At 42.4% G+C, this 23,713-nt stretch overlaps 1 protein-coding gene across 2 annotated transcripts in view; it reads left to right on the top strand.

Annotated features, from left to right (window-relative positions):
- Positions 1–7,180: 7,180 nt before the first annotated feature.
- The window catches only part of CLNK (cytokine dependent hematopoietic cell linker), a 202,483-nt gene continuing 185,950 nt past the window's right edge, over positions 7,181–23,713 (top strand). For both annotated transcript variants that reach the window (XM_061145510.1, XM_061145512.1), the window contains exons 1-2: positions 7,181–7,386; positions 23,415–23,467. In XM_061145510.1, the coding sequence (XP_061001493.1) occupies positions 7,336–7,386; positions 23,415–23,467 (104 nt within the window). In that variant the 5' untranslated portion in view covers positions 7,181–7,335. The remainder of the gene's footprint in view (positions 7,387–23,414; positions 23,468–23,713) is intronic.

Here is a 23,713-nt window from a genome sequence, read left to right on the forward strand (position 1 = left end):
AGTTGGACTATAAAGAAAGCTGAGCACCAAAGAATTGATGCTTTTGAACTGTGGTATTGGAGAAGACTCTTGAGAGTCCTTTGGACTGCAAGGGGATCCAACCAGTCCATCCTAAAGAAAATCAGTCCTGAATATTCACTGGGAGGACTGATGCTGAAGCTGAAACTCTAATACTTTGGCCACCTGATCTGAAGAACTGACTCATTTGAAAAGACCCTGATGCTGGGAAAGATTGAAGGCAGGAGGAGAAGGGGATGACAGAGGATGAGATGTTTGGATGGTATCACTGACTCAATGAACACGGGTTTGAGTAAACTCTGGGAGTTGGTGATGGACAGGGAGGCCTGGCATGCTGCAGTCCATGGGCTTGCAAAGAATGTGACAGGACTGAGCAACTGTGAACTGAACTGAACAAGAATCTTCTGACTAATTGTGTTATCTTATGTTGTGGCAGTGGGTCTGGTAAAACCTTTCTATTGTTAGTTCTAATCTTGTTAATTTAAGGTGTATGTTGTGGGAGTGGGTCTGGTGAAAGTATATAAGGCCTTGATAAGACTTGATAAGTGGAGCACTCTCTGATATCTATGTCAGAAGCTTTCTGGGTCCTTTTTCACTGTAATAAAACTTCTGCCACACAAGAACTCAGGCTTCAAGAGTATTCAAGCCTGGGTCCTGATCCCAAAGCTAAATCTTCTTCTTCAGAGATCACAAATCCAATACCATTCACCATAAGCTATCAGTTATTTATAAGAAATCAGTTTCTAAAACAAAACTATATATCAAATTTGCTCTGAAGACCAAATTAGCATTAAAATTTCACATGTTCTTTTTTATGGGTGAGTAATACTCCCTTGTCTATATGTACCATATCTTCTTTATCCATTCATCTGTCTGGCCATTTAGGTTGTTTCCATACCCTGGCTATTGTAAATAGTGCTGCAATGAGCGAGTGAGTGAAGTTCCTCAGTCGTGTCCGCCTCTTTGCGACCCCATGGACTGTAGCCTACCAGGCTTCTCCATCTATGGGATTTTCCAAGCAAGCATACTAGAGTGGGTTGCCATTTCCTTCTCCAGGGGATCTTCCCAACCCAGGGATCGAACCCAGGTCTCCTGCATTGCAGGTAGACGCTTTACCGTCTGAGCCACCAGGGAAGTCCTTAAAGCCTGTCACACAGAGTGAAGTAATTTAGGAAGAGAAAAACTATAAATAGTGTATATTGGCACACACATGTGGGATCTAGAAGAAAATAGTACTGATGAACCTATTTCCAGGGCAAGAACAGAGACACAGATGTGGAGAATCAACAAGTGGAGGAGAGTAGGAGGAATTGGGAGGTTGGGATTGACATGAATACACTACCATGTATAGAATAAGCTAGTGGGAACCTGCTGTAAATTACAGGGAGCTCAGCTCAGCGTTCTGTGGTGACTTGGTGGGGGTGGGCATAGGGGTGGTATTCTAAGAGGGAGGGGATACACATATACATGTAGCTGACTCACTTCATTGTACAGTAGAAAACAACACAACATTGCAAAGCAATTATACTCCAAAAAAAAATAATAAACTTAAATTTAACCATATGTTATGGAATAAAAAAATAAATAAAAATTGCTTTCAAAAAGTAAATAAAAATAAAACATCTCCAATTTGGAGCTCTAAAATGGTATCTCATTCTGATTTAATTTCCGTTTTCCTAATTATAAGTGGGATTGAGCAAGAAAAACAAAAGAAATCAGTTTCTCTAGAGAAACTGAGTACTTTTTGAACTGTCTGTATACTATTTTGGCATTTTCTTATAAGTCTATATTTATTCCAAAATATAAAATTATTTTCAAAGTACAGATGAAAACTTCAGTTTCTCCTCATAAGCATTAAATTCAGAGAAGTTGAAAAAACATTTTAAAATCTGTCTGAATGGGTTCCACATTGTTGACATATTTTCTTATCTACATGTATTTGTAAGATAATTTTATCATTTCATGCATTGAAAAAAATGCTATGAGGTTAGGAGTGTCCCACTCCCTTTCACAAGCAAGAAACAAGAAAATTGGTTAAATTAGATAACTTGCTGAAATCCATTCAATTAGTGGAGCCAGAAGGGATTTGAGCTAAGCTAGTGTAACTCCAAAGCCTGACAGTCTTGGAGCTCTGCCTCCCAGGGGGTTGGCAAGAGCCAGTAAAGACCTTCTTTCTCTCCATCTCAGAATCCATAGTCTGACTTGAATGTGATCGGACTTTAAAATGCCTGCTTTTTTTTGTAGGATTTTGTTTCATTTTTTCTGTAAGTCTTTCTTGTGATCTACCCAAAGACATCATAGCTTGAGTGGACTACCTAGAAAGTAAAGACTGGATAAACTCACAGTGGGCTTTTCTGGTGGCTCAGTAGGTGAAGAATCTGCCTTCAGTGCATTAGACACAGGAGACACGGGTTTGATCCCTGGGTCAGGAAGATCCCCTGGAGGAGGGCGTGGCAACCCACTCCAGTATTCTTGCCTGGAGAATCCTGTGGACAGAAGGGGCTGATGGGTTACAATCCATGGGATTGCAAAGAGTCAGACATGAATGAAGCGACTGAGCGTGCACAAACTCACCATATCAAGTGTTGACATAGGAATGTCCTACTCAGACTCACAGGCGGCTCTGCACCCATCCTGGATCCTCTACACGCACACATGCGGGGCCACTTATCCACCAGCTAGCATTGCTGGTGGCCCCGTCCTGTGCTTTAGTGGCACTGTGAGAGACCCCAGGTGAAACCAAAGACCCAAGGTAAATTAGATGCCAGGTGCAGTACCGCACACAGGAGATAAGTAATTTGACCTCGCATCATCCCTCCAGGTAAGCATCACCACCCTCACCTTACATGTGAGACTCAGAATTGTCAAGTTCTTTGCCCCAAGCCAGCCAGTCTTTCAGGGGTGCATCTGGGTAATTGTGTCAAAACCCAAACTCCTCTCGATTTTCCTAACACTCTCAGGGACTATGGACCCAATAAACTCTGGTTGAGGGGAAGAGTGTGGTGGACAAGAGATAAGGATTCATGAAGGAATTAATACAAAAGCAACTGTTATCCAAACAGAAGAAGAGTCATTCTCTAAGTCTGGTTCTCTTTTGTAAATAAATTCATTTGTATCATTTCTTTTTTAGATTCTGCATGTAAGGGATGTCATACGATATTTCACTTTCTCTGTCTGGTTTGCTTTACTCAGTATGACAATTTCTAGATCCATCCATGTTGCTTCAGATGACATTATTTCATCGTTTGTAATGGTTGAGTAATATTCCATGATGTATATGTACCACATCTTATGGTTACCAGGTGGGAAGGGCAGGGGGAAGGTATAGTTAGGGAGTTGCATGTAGGCACTACTAGATTTAAAATGGATAACCAGCAAGGACCTGCTGTATAGCACAGGGAACTCTGTTCAATGTTATGTTGCAGCCTGGATGGGAGTGGAGTTTGGAGGGTAATGGATACGTGTGTATGTATGACTGAGTCCCTTCATTGTGCACCGGAAGCTATCACAACATTGTTAAGTGGTTATACCCCAATATAAAACAAGAAGCTTAAATTTTAAATTAATTCATTAATTTAAAAAGAATTAAATGACCATGGAATGTAGGATATAGATAACAGGAAAGAGGGAGAGATGGGTTGGAACTTGTGGGTAGCTGGGCTCAGACCCAGAAAGAAATTTCCTTGTCCATCCAGTTATGTCTGTATCACACTTCGTTCTTAGCACTCCAAGCCCCTTTTGCTTTTCTAGTTTCCCCCACTGAGCTCCTCTGTCTCTTCCACCCAGGCATTTAGTCATACAATCCTTTTGACCTTGACTCTTCTTCCTGATGTTAGATTTACTCTCCCTCCCTCCCTTACTCTTCCCTTCCGACTTCCATTCTTTCTTTCTTCCTGCTTCCTTCCCTTCCTCTCCCCCCCTCCTTTTCACTTTTGCTCTAGCAAATCCAACTCATCTTAGAGTTTAGCATCACAGCCTGACTTTAGCATCACTCCTCCTCCCAAGGAAAGTCATTCCTGAATCCAGACTACAGTATATTTGCTTCTAGTGCACCAAAAGGCTTTCTTTGTTTCTGTCTCAGAGGAGCATCACCCTGATCATTATTTTGTGTTCAATGTGTCTCTAATCCATTGCATTTTAAGCTCCATAAGGGTAGGAACAAGATTTTTCTTTTTCACCTCTGTGTCCCATACTTAGCCCGTGACAGCAGGTAGGGGAGGTCAAGAAGTGTTGCTACGTGAATGGATGTCTGATGGGGTCATTGCATTGCATTTATCACAAGTTGTAGTTTTATAGATATTTGTGAAGCCCACTCATTTATTTTCTCTTCCTCTGATCTGAAAGTTCCAGGAGGACAAGATTAGCTTGTTTTTCACCAAACTGTATTTTCAGCACCTAATGGAGTGTTTGGCACATAGTAAATATTCAATAGATAATGAATGGATGGATGAGCTAATGAATGAATAAATGAAATTGCTGAAAAGCTATAAATATCACCTCCAGTATTAGCCATATTTTCACTGTACCAAACTGTTTTCTATTGTTTGATATGAAGCAAGGAGTTTCATAACATCAGACATGGGTTCCCATTGCAGTCCGGCCACTAACTAGATGCAAATATAGGCACTCGATTATTTGTCGATGAATGCCACAATGATCTCCTTTCTGTTTCTACCCCTTGTGTGATCTTCTCCCACACTCCTTTGGATTTGGCCGAGCATTTCGCTTTGGCTAATGAAGCCATAGTAAACAGGATGCAAGCAGCATCTCAGAAAAGGCTTGATTACTGAGACTTTCCCTTTCTTGCTGCACTTGGAGCCCAGGGCCCATCGGGGGTGGATGAGTCCTAGCTAGCCTGCTGGATGATGAGAAGCCTCGGAAAGGAGAACTCAGGCACCTGGATGACCTCCTGACAACTGACAGAAACATGAATGGGACAATCCTACATCACCCAACTGCCTGCCAACCCACCAGAAGACACCTCATGGCCAGGTTGTCCTAGCTGTGTCCACCTCCCCAAATCTGTATATTAAAGTCCTAACCTCCAGCGTCTCAGAATATAACCTTACCTGGAAAAAGGTCTTTAAAGAAGTGCTGTTGTTCAGTTGCTAAGTCTTGTCCAATTCTTTGTGACCCCATGGACTGCAGCATTTCAGTCTTCCCTGTCCTTCATCCTCTCCCAGAGTTTGCTTAAACTCATGTCCACTGAGTCAATAATGCCATCCAACCATCTCATCCTCTAGTGTCCGCTTCTCCTCTTGCCTTCAATCTTTCCCAGCATCAGGGTCTTTTCCAATAAGTAGGCTCTTAAAATGAGGTCATTAGGACAGGACCTAATTCGACATGACTGGTGTGCTTAAAAAAAAAAAAGGAAATATGTGGACACGGACCAGGAAGAGTGCTGTATAAATATGATGACCACTATTTATCCTTACCTCGTGTCCCTCGGAAGAAACCAGCTCTGCCAACTCCTGATTCAGACTTCTAGCCTCCAAAACTGGGAGACAACACATTTCCATTGTTTTAGCACCCACTTTGTGTAACTTTGTTATCACAGCCCCTGTGTTCACAGGTCCAGGCCAAACTACCAACAAAGTGACCCACACAACAGCAAACTAAATGAAATGGTTATTGCTTTGAGCCCCTGATGCAGCAGAAGCTAATTGATATGGTGGATAGATTATGGAATCTCTCCAGGCTTCAGTTTTCACAGTTACAAAGGGGTTTAAACATATTTTCCTCACCTGATTATCAGAAAGATTTAGTAGGATAATGCCTGCAAATTGCTCAGGACAGTGCCTGGCATATGAGTAACACTTAACCAGTGCTTGGGCTTCCCAGGTGATGCTAGTGGTAATGAATCGGCATGCCAATGCCGAAGACGCAAGAGGCGTGGGTTCGATCCCTGGGTCGGGAAGGGCGCCTGGAGTAAGAAATGGCACCTCGCACCTGTAATCTTGCCTGGAGATTTCCCTGGGCAGAGGAGCCTGGTCGGCTACAATCCATGGGCCCTCAAAGAGTTGGACATGACTGAGCATGATTCATTAATGCTTACCTTAACATCACCTTTGGAGTGTATGGTAAGTCAAAATCAGAGTTGTGTATCTCTGAAAATATAAACTTCTATACCTTTGAGTATATTTTAAATAATGATGGGATTCAACATCATTTTATATAAAATAGCAATTTATATAAAACTAGAGTACCGAGTGGTGAGCACCAAGAGAACAGCAGGCACTTTACAAGGACTTGCTGTCCGTTTAAATGAACTAGGATTAAGGCAGAACAAAATTAAAATATACTGAGCAACTAATATGTTCCCCAAACTTTTCCCCATGCATTTATTGAACAAATGAGCATCATTCCATTCATTTCTTGGAATATCTCTAAAATATAAACATTACTATTTCTCAATCATAGACAGGGAAACTGGTTGAGAAATAAGCTGCAACTTGTCCAAGATCACATAACTAAATATTTAGTACAGCAAGAAAAAGACCAGATTCCACATTCTCTACATCATCCCTGAAGGATTTGGTCCATATGCCTTGCAGGGGGAAGAGGGGATGTCTCAGGAAGCCATCAGCAACATCATGTCACAAGATAAATCAGTGTTCCTGAGCTGTGTTCTTAGTCATTCAGTCATGTCTGACTCTTTGTGACCTCATGGACTGAAGCCAGCCAGGCCCCTCTGTCCCTGGGGATTCTCCAGGCAAGACTACTGGAGTGGGTGGCCATGCCCTCCTCCAGGGCATCTTGCCAATCCAGGGATAAAACCCACATCTCCACATTACAGGCAGATTCTTTTCCATCTGAGCCACCAGCGAAGCCCAAGAATACAGGAGTGGGTAACCTATCCCTTCTCCAAGGGATCTTCCTGAACCAAGAATCGAACTAGGGTCTCCTGCATTGCAGGCAGATTCTTTACCAGCTGAGCTACTAGGGATGCCCAATCAGTGTTCCATGTGCATATAAACCCATATGCTTCCATGTTACTCAGCAGTGTTTCCAGATGTTCTGGTAATTTCAAAGTGCCACATGAGGACCTCATGTGTCTTTAAGGACACCCTTCGGGTTTGGAGACCTCAGCCTCCTATAGCTTCATTTATTGCACTGAACTCAAGAAGAGGAAGTCCCAGCCCTAGACAGGTCACACCACCCAAGCTCTGCGGCTGCATTTCACAGGAAACCAAACCTAAACGGACCTAGGAGGAGGGTTCTGCTAAAGGACACTGCTGAACATTGAGAATATTTCAACCCCCTGCCTCCTGGATTACCTGCTCCTGGAGTTCTCCGTGATGCCCTCACGGACCCCTCATGCAAGGGACATCTCAGCACAAGGCTTTTGGCACTCCCGACACTGTTCAGGTAACCTTGTAGGCCAGCCTCATCTGAGTGGTCATCTCACTGTCATAGAGGATCATTAAGAGAGAGCTGACAGCAAGAATAAAAGGCTTTTTTTCTAACATGAATGCTGGGCCATCTATAAAGCATCGAAAGGGAGAAAAGAAACCGGCTCCCTTGATCAGTTTTTAAAGATCCCTTTCTTCTGCTGGAAGAAGGAATCGAGATACTGACCCACAAAAATTTAAAGACGAAATGTTTTCAATCTTCTCCTGACTGTTGGCAACTCAGATTTAAGTTCAGGAGGGTCACCAGCTTTCTTGACTGATGTTAATGGCAACAGCCACCTGGAAAGGCAGCCTCCATTCAAAGTAGGCCATTAAAAGTAAAAGTTAACTCCTGGAGCCTCTGTGGGTGGATATTTCTTAAATGTTCTAAATTGAAGTGGTTTTCTTTCTGTGTTGGGCTTGAGGAGTGTGGACTTTGCAACCATGCTCATCCTCTTCCCTCTCCAGGGGTAAGGAGCTCAAGACGGAGGGTGAGGTTGGAGCAAAACGCCCACCCTCGAGGGGTGCCAGGAGGCATCTCTTCTAGATGTCTCTTCTTCTTAGAGATAAACAAATGATAGAGTTAGAATGAGACAGGAAAGAGAATGTGTCATCAAAGTGTCTATACTTTAAAGGAGACTGATGTAGCTGGACTTCATCAGTACTGATTTTACTAGGATGTACCCATGTTACTTGTCTAATTATCTCTCTTTATTGTGGTGTGTGTGCATGCTAAGTTGTTTCAGTCATGACCGACTCTTTGCAACCCTATGGGCCATAGCCCACCGGGCTCTTCTGTCCATGGGATTCTCCGGGTAAAAATACTGGACTGGGTTTCCATGCCCTCCTCCAGGGGATCTTTCCCACCCAGGCATCAAACCATCATCTCTTACATCTCTCCTGCACTGGCAGGTGGGTTCTTTACCAATGAAGAAAGAGGGGCTGGGAAGCCCCTCTACTATGGCATGGCTTCTCAATGCTGTTCCTTTGGATCCCCAAGGACCACCCAGACCACAGGGAACAGTTATGTCAAAAATTAGAAAGTCAGTTGTAGGTTAGAAATAGTTATCTCAAAAACTGAGAAGTCAGTTGTAGGTTAGGCTAACTGGAGGTCAGCAGAGAAAGAACAAATTTCAGAAATTATCCGATAAACTTAAGATAAAATATGCCCTAGAGAAGCAAGAAGGCTAACTGGGGTTTATTTAACTCTTACCAACCAGTCTATGGCAATTCACTCCAGTATTCTTACCTGGAGAATCCCTTGGACAGAGAAGCCTGGTGGGCTACAGTCCATGGGGTCATAAAGAGTCAGACACAACTTAGCGACTAAATGAGCCAGTCTATATGCATTAACTTACTTAATCCTTACACCCAAACTTGAGAGTTAGATATTGGTTTGCCTGGTTTACAGATGAAGAACTTGAGTGGCCAAGTTTTTGCACCTGATTCTGGCTGATATGAAAGGTGGCCACTGTTTCTTTGCAGCTTCATAGAGCTCACCTTGAATCCATTCTTGAGTGGTTTTTGACACTAGCCCTCATTTTAATTAATTTATTTATTATTATTATTTTTGTCTCTACTGGGCTTTTGTCGCTGTGCACGGGCTTTCTCTAGTTGCAGCAAGTGTGGCCACTCTTCACTGCAGTGTGCAGGCTTCTCATCACGGGGACTCCTCTTCTTGTGGCGCACAACCTCAGTGGGACTGCAGGCTCAGTAGTTGTGGCATACAGGCCTAGATGCTCCATGGCATGCGGAATCTTCCAAGACCAAGGACCAAACTAGTGTCCTTGGCATTGACAGGTAGATTCTTAATCACCTGGGAAGTCCTCAGCCTAACCCTCTTAATGGTGATGTTTCTTTTCTTTTCTCCAAGGAGCTCTTTCAGAGGATTTTATGAACAACTCCATTCTAAAACCAAAGATTATGGTTTTCTATACCACCTGGCCAACCCTGGCTTAATGCCCAGGAACCTGTCCCTAGCTTGCTTTGCCATAAGTCAAGTGCTCTCTTGAAAAGACTGTAGGATTTTACATCTGATTAAGTTGATCAGGATCCAAATTCCACAGCTTGACCAGAAATGCTACTTTATTCCCTCCAGTCCTACATCTTTATAATGGAGCAAGAGCACATCACTTGTACTGACAATTCTTTTTAGCCTCAATAATATATTCATATTAAATAACATATGAGATATATTTAATATCAGGTTGGCCAAGAAGTTCATTTGAGTGTTTCTGTAAGATGTAACTGAAAAATCCAAACATTTTGTCTAACAATATTTGGTATGTGCTCAATAAATATTTTTTTGTTTTGTTTTTTCTCTCATTGGAAAAGACTCGGATGCTGGAAAAATTGAGGTCAGGAGAAGGAGAAGACCAAGGATAAGATGGTTAGATGGGATCATTGACTCAATGCACATGAGTTTGAGCAAACTCTGGGAGATAGTGAAGAAAAGGGAAGCCTGGCATGTTGTAGTTCATGGGGTTGCAAAGAGTCAGACACGACTGAGCAACTAAGCAAGAACAACTAAGTACGTGTTCAATAAATGTTGCTTTTTTCTACATTACTTTCCTTTCCTCACCCAACATCAGTTCTGGCCTTATGCTTAAAACATGCTTACAACCAGCATGAAATTTATTAATATAGAAAGTTTTATTAATATTTTATTTTAATAATCTCATTAGAGAATAGTAATATACCATAGTTGCATAGCCTCATAGAACCAACAGAGTCCTTGGGCATTTTTTTTTTTAATTTAATGATCTTAACAACTTAATGAAGCAGGCAGGGCAACGTTAGATGTTGAAACTGAGGCTCGAAAAGTTGATGAGGATGGACAGTATGGTGATATGGAAAAGAGGCTTTGAGATCAGTCAAAACTAATATGAATGTGGGGTGTGATTTAAATACGTGTTTGAGGGTAAGTGACTTAATCTTTCTGAGTTTTGGTTAGCTGTTGTTTGTATTATGTAGTTTGAAATGGTGTGGGTTAGTACACACTAGAGGTTGCTATGAGGATGAAAGTGAATGTATATATTGTGTCTGACACAGAGGAGACATTCAGAAAACAGATAAATAGCAACTGTATAGTGTTGCTGCCACATCACAACAGGTAGCTGAGCTAGTGCTGGAAGTACCGTTTTACAGATGCCATCACAAAAAGCAGTTAGGTTCACCCTGGTAGGCAAAAGCCAAGGTCCACCAAGATTTGAGTTCTGGACGGTTGCTCCAAGCTGTGCCTACCCTTCCTAGCATGAGAAAAATGTTCAAAGGAGTTAAATTATTGAATAGAGATAAGTGGTTAAATCTAAGTCAGATTTAATATTTTTAACAGATTGAACAAAACTTTCAGCAACTTGGGGAAGTAACTTACCAATAAGACTGAGAAACATCAGATTATATAGGTTATATAGGAGTGGCTTGATAAAAATCATCATGAAAACCAGAATTATGAGAAACAGTAATCATAGAAATTTTGCTATTTTTGTTACTTCTGTAGACAGAATACTTTGGGAATCATCACCACGTTTATTCAAAATTAAGGTTAATTGGTTTAATTTTAATCATGTTCTCCAAATACCAATGAACAGAAAAATTGCCATTTGAATGCCTGCTGTGTGCTGGGCAATGAATACTTACTGTTTTCCACTGTTTTAGTAGATAAACTAGCTCTCACTCTGTAAAAGAGGATACCAAGGTTCAGAGAGGCTCCATACATTGTCCATTTCACAGCAGAAAGAGGAGCCAGGTCTACTGAAATCCTAAGCCCCTGCTCTTTGCACTGCACGCCCTCAGGGCACCACTGAAAGTATTCAGGGTCGTGATCATAACATCACTTTCCTTCCAACTAACCGGTAGCACTTTACGACTCCCAGATATACCATTAGCAATAGTAAAATATGTGTGTGAATTTGTATTTTTGTACTTCATTGGTGATGCTCACTGAAACATTGCTTCCCAAACATCTAAGCCTGGGAATTAGAATCCCACCAGTTTAAATGGCTCTGTGAATAGCTATTTGCCCCATGATATAAGATGAGCCAAACGGTCTGGACATAACATGGAAATTCAGTAGCCATGTGTTTGAGGGCACAGCCCTTATTGTGATGTCTTCTCTGTTGAATTTAGCATGCGTTAAAGATGAAGGGTGGCAGGTAGTCAAGCCCAACATCTGAGAGAATTGAGCCTTTGCAGGGCACCCAAGGACCCACACTTCATCAAATCAGCAGATTCAGAAGACTAATTTTATGCAAGGCACTCTGAGTTAACAGGACTTGAGGGCATTGTCTCACTCTGGTATTCTGGCCCATACATTCATCTTCTGTGACTTTGTTCAAGTGCGAAGGGTGTATTCAAGTTGTAAGTTCCCTCCCGGCAGGTAAATCTACACGAGATATCAAATAACTGTCAGGAGCTAGCTTGATGAGCACAGAGTCAGAGCTGTGTCATTACAATAGCTGGATTTGCCCAGCTACTGATGATCTAATGACTTGATAGACACCTGGGAGCCAGTCTGTGCCCTCCCCCCCCCCACCCCACGGCTACTTAGGAATATTCGTAGAATTGGGCAAGTCTAGGGACAGACGAGCTGGGCAAATCTAGGGATCTGCTGGCCAGCTCCATCTCTCTCTGGTCCCCTCCCAGAGAACACCTTCACACTCTGCCCATCCCGGACTCCTACGTCTGTTCCCAAGTTCTCCCTACTAAGCCACCCCATCCATCTTTTGAGAAATAGATAGGCTAGGTTTGAATTCAAACCTTCCCTTCCTAGCAGGATGATTTTAGACAAGTTATTTAACTTCTCAGAAACTTAGGCTACTATTTACAAATTGGAATTGGCAATACCTAACTTCTGAATGTGTGGTGAGAAATGAGATGCGGTATGTAAAATTTACATATTACAGTGTCTAACAAGTATGAAGTGCAATATAAATGAGAGTGGCTATATTATCATTTTATATTCAGACAAACCATCATTAGAATCTTTGGGAGTTTGGGTCTCTTTCTAAAGAGGAATGTTGACCTAAAGAAGTCTTATTATAAGGTGATTTCTACAGAAAAATAATCTCATCATTTTTGCATTTATTTTAATCAGCCATTTATCAAAGCCTTAGTAGTATCTTCCAACTTCCCAAATGTACATGCCCCCTGAAAACACAAAGGTTTAATGAAAAAATGATGCTAATTCCTTTAGAATACTTTCCTTGTCAATTTCATATCCTCAGTATTCCTCATGGTACATAGAAATTGCTCAGTAGTTAGCTGTTGAACTAGATTTGCCTAAACAGTTAATAGTTTACAAAATACTTTCACTTCCATGATCTCATTTGGTCTTTAGAATCATCCTCTGAGCAAAGAAGCATGAGGGCTTATATCCCTATTTTTTCAGACGAGAGATATAGAGGCTCAAGTTGTACAATTCATGGTACAATCTGGCGTACCTGGACTTAGAGACCTGCCTTGCCCCTGGCTAGGGAAGTGATCCTAAATAGAAAAGGGGATAAAGAAAACCTTAATTACATGGAGGAAGTTCAATTCAGGAGTTAAGTTCTAAATGCGTTTGAAGGCACAAATTAAGTGAAGGTCTCATCTGAATCCATACTGTGCATGTGTTTGCTAAACAGATTGGGCTCAAGAGGACTCGTGCTGAACACAATGACAGAATGGCTCAATACTAAAAAATCTGGGTCACTCGGATTGTTGCCTTACAATGGAGTCTAAATTACACAGGATGTCCTGCATAAGGTTCTGGCATTCAGTAAATAGTATCATCATCATTATCATTATTATTAATTTTTATTCCTCTTGAAAGTGAAAGGGAACGTCACTCAGTCCTGTCCAACTCTTTGCAACCCCATAGACGGTAGCCCGCCAGGCTCCTCTGTCCAGGGAATTCTCCAGGCAAGAATACTTGAGTGGGTTGCCATTTCCTTCTCCAAGGGCTCTTCCCCACCCAGGGACTGAAGCTAGGTCTCCCACATTGCAGGTGGATTCTTCACTGCCTGAGCCACCAGTGAATACTGGCTTTTCAGGCCTCTTCATGTATCTTTAGGTTTCCTTCAAACTTCTTTGAAGTCCTTATGGTGAAACAGGTCCTCAGAGATGACTATCATACAGCAGGTGTCTAACAAATGACTGCTTGCAGAATAACAGTGCTTTCACCATTGGACATGAAACATCTGTGGGATGTAGGCTGTCCTATATGTTCTGATTGACAGATAAATAGATAGGCCCATCCCTAAATCTCAGTTTATTTTCTTGTATCTTTCTTTTTCCCAAAATTTGCCTTTGGCTCTGCCCTAATGCATTAATCAGTCAGTGGAGAATTCATCACAGTTGGGAATATTCTGATTAATCTGGGCCTGGCAGTTGTTTAGTCCCTAAGTCGTGTCAGACTCTTTTGCAACCTCAAAGACTGTATCCCACCAGGCTCCTCTGTCCATGGGATTTTCCATGCCAGAATACTGGAGTGCATTGCCATTTCCTTCTACAGAGGGATCTTCCCAACCCAGGGATGGAATTTGTGTCTCCTGCATTGCAGGTAGATTGTTTATCACTGAGCCGCCCAGGAATCCCAGGCCTGGCAGGACCTGCCCCCTGTCCGTGTGCTTCTAGCACCATCTCTGAGTGCCAAGTGAGAGAAGGAGCGGGCTCAACAAGTAAATTTTGAAAAAATAAGAAAACACCACTGGGATGACCCAGAGGGATGGGGTGGGGAGGGAGGTGGGAGGGGGGTTCAGGATGGGGACCACATGTAAATCCATGGCTGATTCATGTCAATGCATGGCAAAATACTTTACAATATTGTGAAGTAATTAGCCTCCAACTAATAAACATAACTGGGAAAAAATAAATAAATAAATAAAAAGAAGAAGAAAACACGAAACTAGGCTCCTGATAATCTAATTTTATTTTGCTCTAGTTCCATTTTCTCTGGACAGTAAAATAATGTTAATGAGAAAAGAGCAGAAAGAGGAAGGGAGGAGGGAAAGGAGGAGGAAGTTAAGGAAGAAGGAAGGGAGGACAAAGGGGAGAAAGGAATATGTGAAAAGCAAAACGAGTGAATGAGGAGAAGAGAGGACAAAGAAAGAGGTCGTTTACTACAAAGTAAGGGAAAGGGGGACAGGCAAAAATCTTACTGATTTTGGTACTGGAAAAAAAAGGAACTTTTTCTGCAGAAGGGAAAAAGAGATGGCTTTTGAAAACCAAAAGCACTAAGAGTAATAAAGCCCAAAACGATAGACTGCACCCAGTTCATTAAGGGTGTTTTCAAATCACTTAAAATAAAAAATGGATGCACATGAACATGGCTTAAAGATATTTAAGGGAAGTTACTTGTTATCAAGACAGTTGCAAAATCTTTTTTAAAAATATGTCCATACTTAATAGCAGAAAAACTAGGAAAGCAATCTCCCATATTCCTTTAAAAAAAAAATCTATAATAGCAATCCACTTGTCTTCAAATGCCTCCATTCATCGAAAATCCAATAAAATTAAAAGTTAAATTAAATTTAGCTGATTGTCCTGTCCAGGGCATAGAATTAGAAATCCAATCAGCATATATCTTTCTCTAACTATGTGTACCTTTAAAATGTAACTTTCTCATTTGTGATATGAAGATAGAGGAAAATTACATGTGGTCGGGACCAAATAAATGAATATCTACATCTGAGAAATCTTGATTTCAATGTTTGCTCAAAATGTGTGCACCACGCAAACACACACACACACACACACACACACACACACACACACTTCCTGCCCCTCTTCACAAAATACACGAATGTCCACACGTCACACCCTCTATCAACTCCAAATGACAGCCACCACTTTATGGATATTGGGTGTGATTGTGTAGGGAATCAGATGAAGGTTGCATTTATTTTATATTCATTTCTTTTCTTACTTTAATGAGAAAAAGCATCCACTTTTAATTTAGACCCGTTCCTCTAGCCTTGACCCAGTTTTGGTTGCAGTTCTACACCTTAGCTTTATGACTGATTCTAACATCCTCTTCAGCAATTCTTAGTTTGCTTCTGGTCATTTCCTATATCTATTTAAGTACCTTATCATTATTACAACTATGTTTCTTAAATTTTGCAATAAACAGAGGCTAGTATTTTTATAAGCTTCATCTTTGAGGAACAAGTGAAAAATACTTGAGAGCAAAAAAAAGTCCTTACTGCAAAAGCATTGTTTTCCCTTCATGAAATATTAATTTCAGATCAGGTTGAAATGCAGCAGAAATATTTATGATAAAAATGTTTCAGCATGGTAGCATGGGTGAACTCCCAGTGGAGAACAGGAGTTCTCCTGGATAACAAGGAAATGTGATTTGTTACTTTACATGTTTCCAATTGTTTAAACTGCTTACTATACCATAAGGGTATTAATTATTTTGGGATTAAGATTCTCCCCCAAATTCCATCTATTTACAAAGCAATTCTTTCCTTCCTAACACATCCACTGAGACCCCAGGTGGGTTACAAGCTCAGAAGCAGCCTTTCTGGCTTTAATGCCCAAATTTAATGTACATTCTTTGGGAGGTCTTAAGCATGCTCCCAGTCTGTAGAATCTTGTTTCTTTTTTTTTTTTTTATTTCCATTTATTTTTATTAGTTGGAGGCTAATTACTTTACAATATTGTAGTGGTTTTTGCCATACATTGACATGAATCAGCCATAGATTTACATGTATTCCCAGTTTTTTCCTGAAATATTGATGTGTTTTAACCATCAAATCCATTACCTTTACAAAATACTTTTCAACCTACGAAGTGAGCAAATCTTTGGGATCATCTCCAAAATGGTGGGATTATTGGCCCAAATGAATGACCAGGGTACTTTAGGTACCTGCCTAAAGTATACATGCCTCCACTGTATCCCACTAGCTCCTTATGTTCCTCTATTATTTATAGGTATACATCTTTAACCTCACTCCCTTACAGTTATTTATGGCACTATGGAGAACAGTACGGTCGTTTCCTAAAGTACCAGGGTACTTTACTCTCAGAACCCCAGTCAAGCCATGCACCTTTCTTGACATAGCCCTCTTTATACCTTGAGGGAGGTGAAAGAGACTTATAGGGAGGGTAGGTTAGGATGGAACAGCTATTTCTCAAACTGAGGTTCATTTTGGACTCCCAGGGCACCCGAGAAGCCTAGGGGTCTGTAAACCCCAGGGGAACTGTATTACTGAAATGAAAGCATAGATGCACATGGCAAAATAGATTAATGACGAGCATATTCCAGCCCTTTCTCTTAGGCTTTGGAGCCTGGTGTACATTCAGGCAATTCTAGCACTTGGCGTGGCATTTATGATTAGCCCTGTATTGGCTTCTACCTCCTAATGCAGTTGGTATTTTCCCTTGTTGGAGAAACAAACAGACATTGTGAAAAAGAAAAAAAAAAAAAAAGATATCCTCTTCCTGTGTATTCCCTGAAGGCCCAGGGTCCCTTCCTGCTCAGATCCTTCCCAACCATGGGACCTTGGAGGCCGGGTGCAGTCTCTTGGTACAGGCAGGATGCAGGCAGCATCCCCATGGCAGAACCAGCTCTGGACATGTTAGCACCATTTGTAATAAGCACCCTGCTGTGGCTGACAGATGGCACAGGAGCATCACTTCCCTTTGAGCAAGAGCCATGCTTTGGCTTTATTTCTGTGGCTAACTGGAAAAAGAAACTGAAATCAATGCCTCAGTTCCTATAGAAAATGAATGCACAAAATGCCATAAAAATTCCCCCATTTCTGGGGTCTTGCAGCCTCTCAAGGTGTCCGAATGAAGGCAAGTATCTAGTGTTGTTATTTTATCTCAGATCACCTCCAGATCCTGGAGATTCCTGGAGAAAGACCTGCAGGCCTGGGGGGTGGCAGTAGGGAGTGTGGGGAAAGGTTCCTCAGCCTGGAGACCCTTCCCCACTCCCATTATCATGTCCCAAGTAGTGGTCAGGGTTATTTCTAAGGAAAATTATAGGGGTCTTGGGAAGAAGCTCCTGACCTATAGGGAGCTGGTGGATCCCCTCTGGGCATGCCTCCACTGTATCCCACTAGCTCCTTATGTTCCTCTATTATTTATAGGTATACATCTTTAACCTCACTCCCTTACAGTTATTTATGGCACTATGGAGAACTGTATGGTGGTTTCCTAAAAAGTAAAAAGAAAACACCCACATAGCCCAGAAGCAATTTCACTACTGAGCATATACCCTGACAAAACCATAATTCAAAATGACACATGCACGCCAATGTTCATTGAAGTACTAGTCATAGTAGCCAGGACAATGAAGCAACCTGAATGTCCATCAACAGATGAATGAAAAAAGAAGACATGGCATTTATACAAAATGGAATATTACTCAGCCATTAAAAAGGAACAAACCTGGGTCATCAGTAGAGATGTGGATGGACCTAGAGACTGCCATATAGAGTGAAGTCAGAAAGAGAAAAACAAATAATGTATATTAATGCACGTATGTGGAACCTAGAAGCATAATACAGGTAAGCCTGTTTGCAAGGAAGGGATAGAGACACAGACATAGAAAACAGACGGGGACGCGGGTGGGAGGAAGGAGGGATGAGTTGGGAGATTGGGGTTGACCTAGGCGCACCACAATGGGCAAAGCTGGTACCTAGTGGGAACCTGTTATTATAGCCCAGGAGGCTCAGCTCAGTGCTCTGTGATGACCTAGAGGGGCGGGTGGAAGGGAGGACCAAGAGGGAGGACGTGTATGTACACACAGAGCTGATTCACTTCATTGTGCGGCAGAAACCGGCACAATATTGTAGAGCAACTACACCTCAATAAAGCAGTAATAAAAAATAAAGTGAAGTACTATGGAAAAAGCAGACAAACGCTATGAGGGCAGAGCCTTGTTCTGTGGTGTCTAATCCCTAGTATCTGGACCATGTCCAGCACTTAGCAGACCTCAGTAAATGTTTGCTGAATACATGGATAAAATTCTGAGGAGAGCATGGCAACCACTCCAGTGTTCTTGCCTGGAGAATCCCCATGGACAGAGGAGCCTGGCCAGCTACAGTCCATGGGGTTGCAAAGAGTCGGACACAACTGAGCGACTAAAGCATACCACAGTCAGGTGGACTTTGATTTAACTTACTCTTTGCCTACAGACAAGATCTGACCAAGAAGCTGCGGCCTGGCGGCCTTTACCACTCTGACGTGTGTCGTAAATGTTGAGATAGAAGTAGATTTCCTTTCAACATTTCACTGAAAATTAACTCAGAAATAACTCTAAATATTTGGAGGGTTTTTGCTGAGTGGTGAGTCCCTGAGTTTCCCTTTAGGGTGAGTTTAAGACTGCTAGGGGGGCTTCCCTTGTGGCTCAGAGGTAAAGAATCTGCCTACAATGCAGGAGATCCAGGTTTGATCCCTGGGTCAGGGAAGATCCCCTCGAGGAGGGCATGGCAACCCACTCCAGTATTCTTGCTCGGAGGATCCCATGGACAGAGGAGCTTGGTGGGCTACAGTCCAGGGGCTTGTAAAGAGTTAGGCACGGCTGAAGTGACTGAGCATGCACGCAGGACTGCTAGGAGAATCAAGTGTGGTTATTGTACTTTCTGTAAGAGGGAGAAGTATTAGTGAGTGATGGGTGCTGAGCAGATGGAAACGAGTGGGCTGAGGTTCTTATATCCACTTCCTCTGCCTCACTGCCCGGTAACATGCCTGGGGCATTTACAAAATACCAATATCTGGACTCCAGTCCGGTAGAGCTGACTCAGAATTTTGGAGGCATCAATATATTGGCTTGGCCAAAAAGTTTGTTCAGGTTTCCATAACACGTTACGGAAAAATCCAAATGAACTTTTTGACCAACCCAAGAAAGAATCCATGCCTCCCTCATCTGGTGGTCATGATATGCAGGTAAGCATTTCTTATTTCTGGAGACTAAAACCCAAAAGTGACACAGGACATTTAATTATAAAAGTTCAAGTTAATGTGAATCACTGTTTCTCCATGTCTTAGCTACCTTCTGTTCTCATGTCTTCCTGACAAGAGTCTTAATGACAGCTATTATGTTACCCCCATTTTACAGACAGGCAAACTGAGGCTCAGAGCAGGCAGACAAGGTGTCCCAACACCTAACTAAAACATTTGAAGGCCAATGGTTTGTAAAACCATGTTGTAGAGCAGGCTACCTACCACCTGTGAATGTTTGGTTTGGTTTTGTATAAAATAAGGACAATAAGACAGATCATATGGGGTTATTGTGACAGCAGCTAAGAACACACAGTAGACGTTCAATGTTCATTCCATTTTTTTAAAAATGCATGTTGGGAAAGGATGGGCATGGTCTTTAATAGATGACATTTGTAAAACTGATGGACATGAAATTCTGTCTGACTCACCACATCCCATTCTCACCACATCCTTTACAAAAATGACTCAGATCAGGTAAGACCTCAGCGCTCTCAGATGGGGCTTAGACATTCTTTGAGTAGAGCAAGGCGCTGTGGGCCTCATGGAGTGCATGCCATCCATTCTGTCTTATGGACAGCATCACTTGACTGACTCATCCTCTGATACGGGTCAGCAAGACCCCAGTTTTGCTTTTGAAATGCCAGATAAGTTGGGCTCCCTTCATAACATTTTAAAATTCTTTTTGTACAATAGATTGCTCACATCTTTTAAAAGCCACTAGTAAAATCTCTCTTTCAAACTTTTATTAAGATTTTAAAATACAAACCTAATAAGCACTGATGTTAAAGATTGCGTAACTTTCAAAGGTTTAGGTACACAGCTAAAGCTAAGAATTCCTTCCCCAGCCACTCCTCTGTCCACCACTGATGCCCTAAGTATTAGCACTTTGTCAAAAGTCTTTCTGCAATTTTGCTCTGCAAGGAGCTCTATTAAAGAAGACAATAAAGTGTGAGAAACATAATAACATACTTCTGACTTTTTTAAACCATTCTTTGTCACCAAGTATGGAGGGACTGCAGTTTTCAAATGAATTTTTTAAAGGAATCTTTGAGCTGGAAGAGACCTATTGGGCCCAACCTTTTCATTATTCTGATGAAAAAAAAAAAAAAATGAGGTCCATAACATTCCAATGCTTTGTTCAAGGCTACACCATGGATGGTTGGAAAAGAGCTTTCCTGACCACCTCCCCAAGGCCTCTGATCCTAGGTTATAAGCTTTGGAGGAAAATACCCTGTACCTGTGATTCCTTCACACTGTACATAAGCTCGGGCCAAAAGCTAGGCACAGGGGTAGGTAACCCTCCACAAAGATAGTCTTATTTTGACTCATTTCAGCATAACTTAGAACTCCTGGTTAATGCACTCAAAGGAATGAAGTCACTATATTATAAGCAAGATATTCAAAATCATAAATGCTCCCAAAGTGGGAAAGGGGTTACAAATTTGACCTGCATTACTGTAATCAAGTCACTGAATTCCTCTAAATATTAATATCCAAAAATCAATGTCCGTAACCATGCTCTGTGCTTAGTCACTCAGTCATGTCTGACTCTTTGTGACCCCATGGACTGTATCCCTCCAGACTCTTCTGTCCATGGGGATTCTCCAGGCAAGAATACTGGAGTGGGTTGCCATGCCCTCCTCCAGGGCATCTTGGCAACCCAGGGATTGAACCCAGGTCTCCCACATTTCAGGTAGATTCTTTACCATCTGAGCCACCAGGGAAGCCAAAGAATACTAGAGTGGGTAGCTTATCCCTTCTCCAGGGATCTTCCCAACCCAGGAATCAAGCCAGGGTCTCCTGAATTGCAGGCATATTCTTTACCAGCTGAGCTACCAGGGAAGCCTGTCCATAACCATACATATCCAAATATAATATGACCAACATTAAAACAACTTGCAAGCTTTACTTAGTTATGCAAGGGAATGCATGTCCACATTTCCATAATGTTTATAGTTTTTAGGATATTTTCAGAGGCATCAGCTTATTTCACACTTAATACTGGAAAAGGATGACATGGACATTCCTGTTTTATAAAGGAGGAGAGACCAAGTGCTCCTACAAGGTCATGCGCTGGAACTCAGTTTTCAGTCCAGGACTCTTCCAGCAATTTATGTCCATTGTTTGTGTTATATTGATGAAGTCCTCTTCCTCACTGGACAAGACAACTTACAACGAGGCCGTGACGCTCCACACTCATCCAGAGAGAATGGCCAGAGTACCTAATGGCCAACCCCCCTTTCCCTGTGTCCTTTGCTGACCTAGAAGCACAAGGTGAGGGTTTCTGTGGGGTAGAACATAGGGTATCGGGAGAACTGGAGTTTAGTCCTAGTTCTTTGGTAACTTTCGTGAAGTCAGTGGTCCACAATCACACAACTCAAGTCCAAATCCCATCCTTTGTCGTGCATGGTCCTTGACAATCAAAACCCAATAGACCTTGCCAGGTTCTTTTCCACACGCTACCAACATCCAAGCTGCTGGCCTCTGTGATCCCATCAAGCCGTGCAAAGTCTCTGTGTCACACTATATATTCTAACATCTTCACACCATTGCACATGGCACCTCATTTACCCAGAACAACTTCCGTAAGTCAAGAAGATGCTGACTTAATCTGCAAGATCCAGATCAAATATGATCTCCTTTATGAAGATCCCCTGGGCTGTCCAAGACAGAGTCGGGATTCATTCTGTTTTATCCGCATCTGTTTTTATAAAACACTTTGCTAACAACCATCATAGTAGGAGTGTAGAATCTACCTTATACTGAGTTTCAGGCATGCCTGGAGGGAAGGCACAATATTTGAATAGAGTTAGTTTCCAGTAAATGGCTATTGGTTAGATGAATGAATGGATGGATGGATGGATAGACGGACACATGGGTGGCAGAATGATCTAGGAGTACCTAAAGCTCAGTGGGCAATATGGTTGAATTGCTAGGAAACGGAATGCTTAAGTCCTATAGATCTGGGCTCTTATTGCAGATGGGTGATCTTGGGTGCATAATTTAACCTCCAAGGATCTCCTTCTCTTTAAGAATGAAATTCACTCTCTAACCCACTGCACTAGCTGGGAGCCCCAGGAGGCTGATGGATAGAAGTCATACCAATGGTTCCTCACACTTGGCTTCCTATTAAGTTTGGTCAATGGAAGAGATTCAGGGCAGGAGACCCATGAGATGTAGATTTTTATTCCACCCACCGCAGCTCAATCTCTGCGAGTCCCTCACCTGAAAGTCACAGCTCTTTTCCCAACAGCTCTGCTTCTGGATCTCCATGACCACTGGCTCCCTTGACCCTTCTTGGCACACACACACAGTCACAGCCCCTCAGGTCCTTCATGGTCCTTTGGGATCCCCTACACCCTGCCCACACCTTTTAAACCGTCTTTTTATTAAACTGTTCTCAAATTACCCATTTTGAGGGTGCCATCTGTTTCTTGCTGGAACCCCAACTGATCCCATGGGTAATATCCTTTATACCTCCCAGCATCTCTGTGCAGCTAAATGGGAATCATGGATGTAAAGTCCTTATTGAATACTCTCAGAGTCTCTGCTGCTGATTTATATGGTAAGTGGGACTAATGATCTCTCCAACGCAAGCGAATACAAGCCACAAATAAAATGTGGTGTCCTACGTGAAGCAGTATATAAATGTAAATGTAACTCCCAATAAATATTTCATGGCGAAGTCACACTCTAAAAGGAAAAGCATCCTTTCTGCACGCACATGGGCTCTCCAGAGCAGAGCTCGGGCTAATGCGCCCTGGGTGCCCAGGGGAAGCACGCAATGGCACGTCAGGGAAAACCAGGCTTGCTCGGGATAGGTTTGCCCAGCTCCCCGGGGGGCAGATTGGATGAATGCTGACAGAAAGAGGACAGCATGTCAGGGAAGACGTCCTCTCCCCCATCCCCTCCTGAAATAAACCAATTATCAACCTGGATTGATTCTCTCTCTGTCGTTTCCTCTAAGCTGCCACCTGTATCCCGTTTTAACAGGAAGCGACAGGAGCCTGTTCACTAGAATTAAAACATGATGGGGAAGGCCCAGTAATGAGCTTGCTTTTGTTTCCACAGGCTGAGTTGAAGATCCCTCTCCTTTGCCGGGTGCCAAGAAAGATGAACAGACCGTAAGTACCGCGAGGTCGCCATGAGCACACATCTCGCGTCTCCTCCGTGGGGATGGAAGTAGGATGCTGGAGGAGAACCACGGGGAGGATGCAGTGTGCCCACGTGGAAAGGCAGTGTGTGAGGATGTGTGTGTGCTCAGTGATTTCTGCAGGAGGTTCCTTGTTCTCCCCCAGCACAGTCGGGGGTGTGGGGTTAGGCAGAGACTAGATACCCAGCATCGGGATGCCAGGAGGGCACCCAGAAAT

The sequence above is a fragment of the Dama dama genome, chromosome 6 (genome assembly GCF_033118175.1).
Source record: "Dama dama isolate Ldn47 chromosome 6, ASM3311817v1, whole genome shotgun sequence".
Lineage (NCBI taxonomy): Eukaryota > Metazoa > Chordata > Mammalia > Artiodactyla > Cervidae > Dama > Dama dama.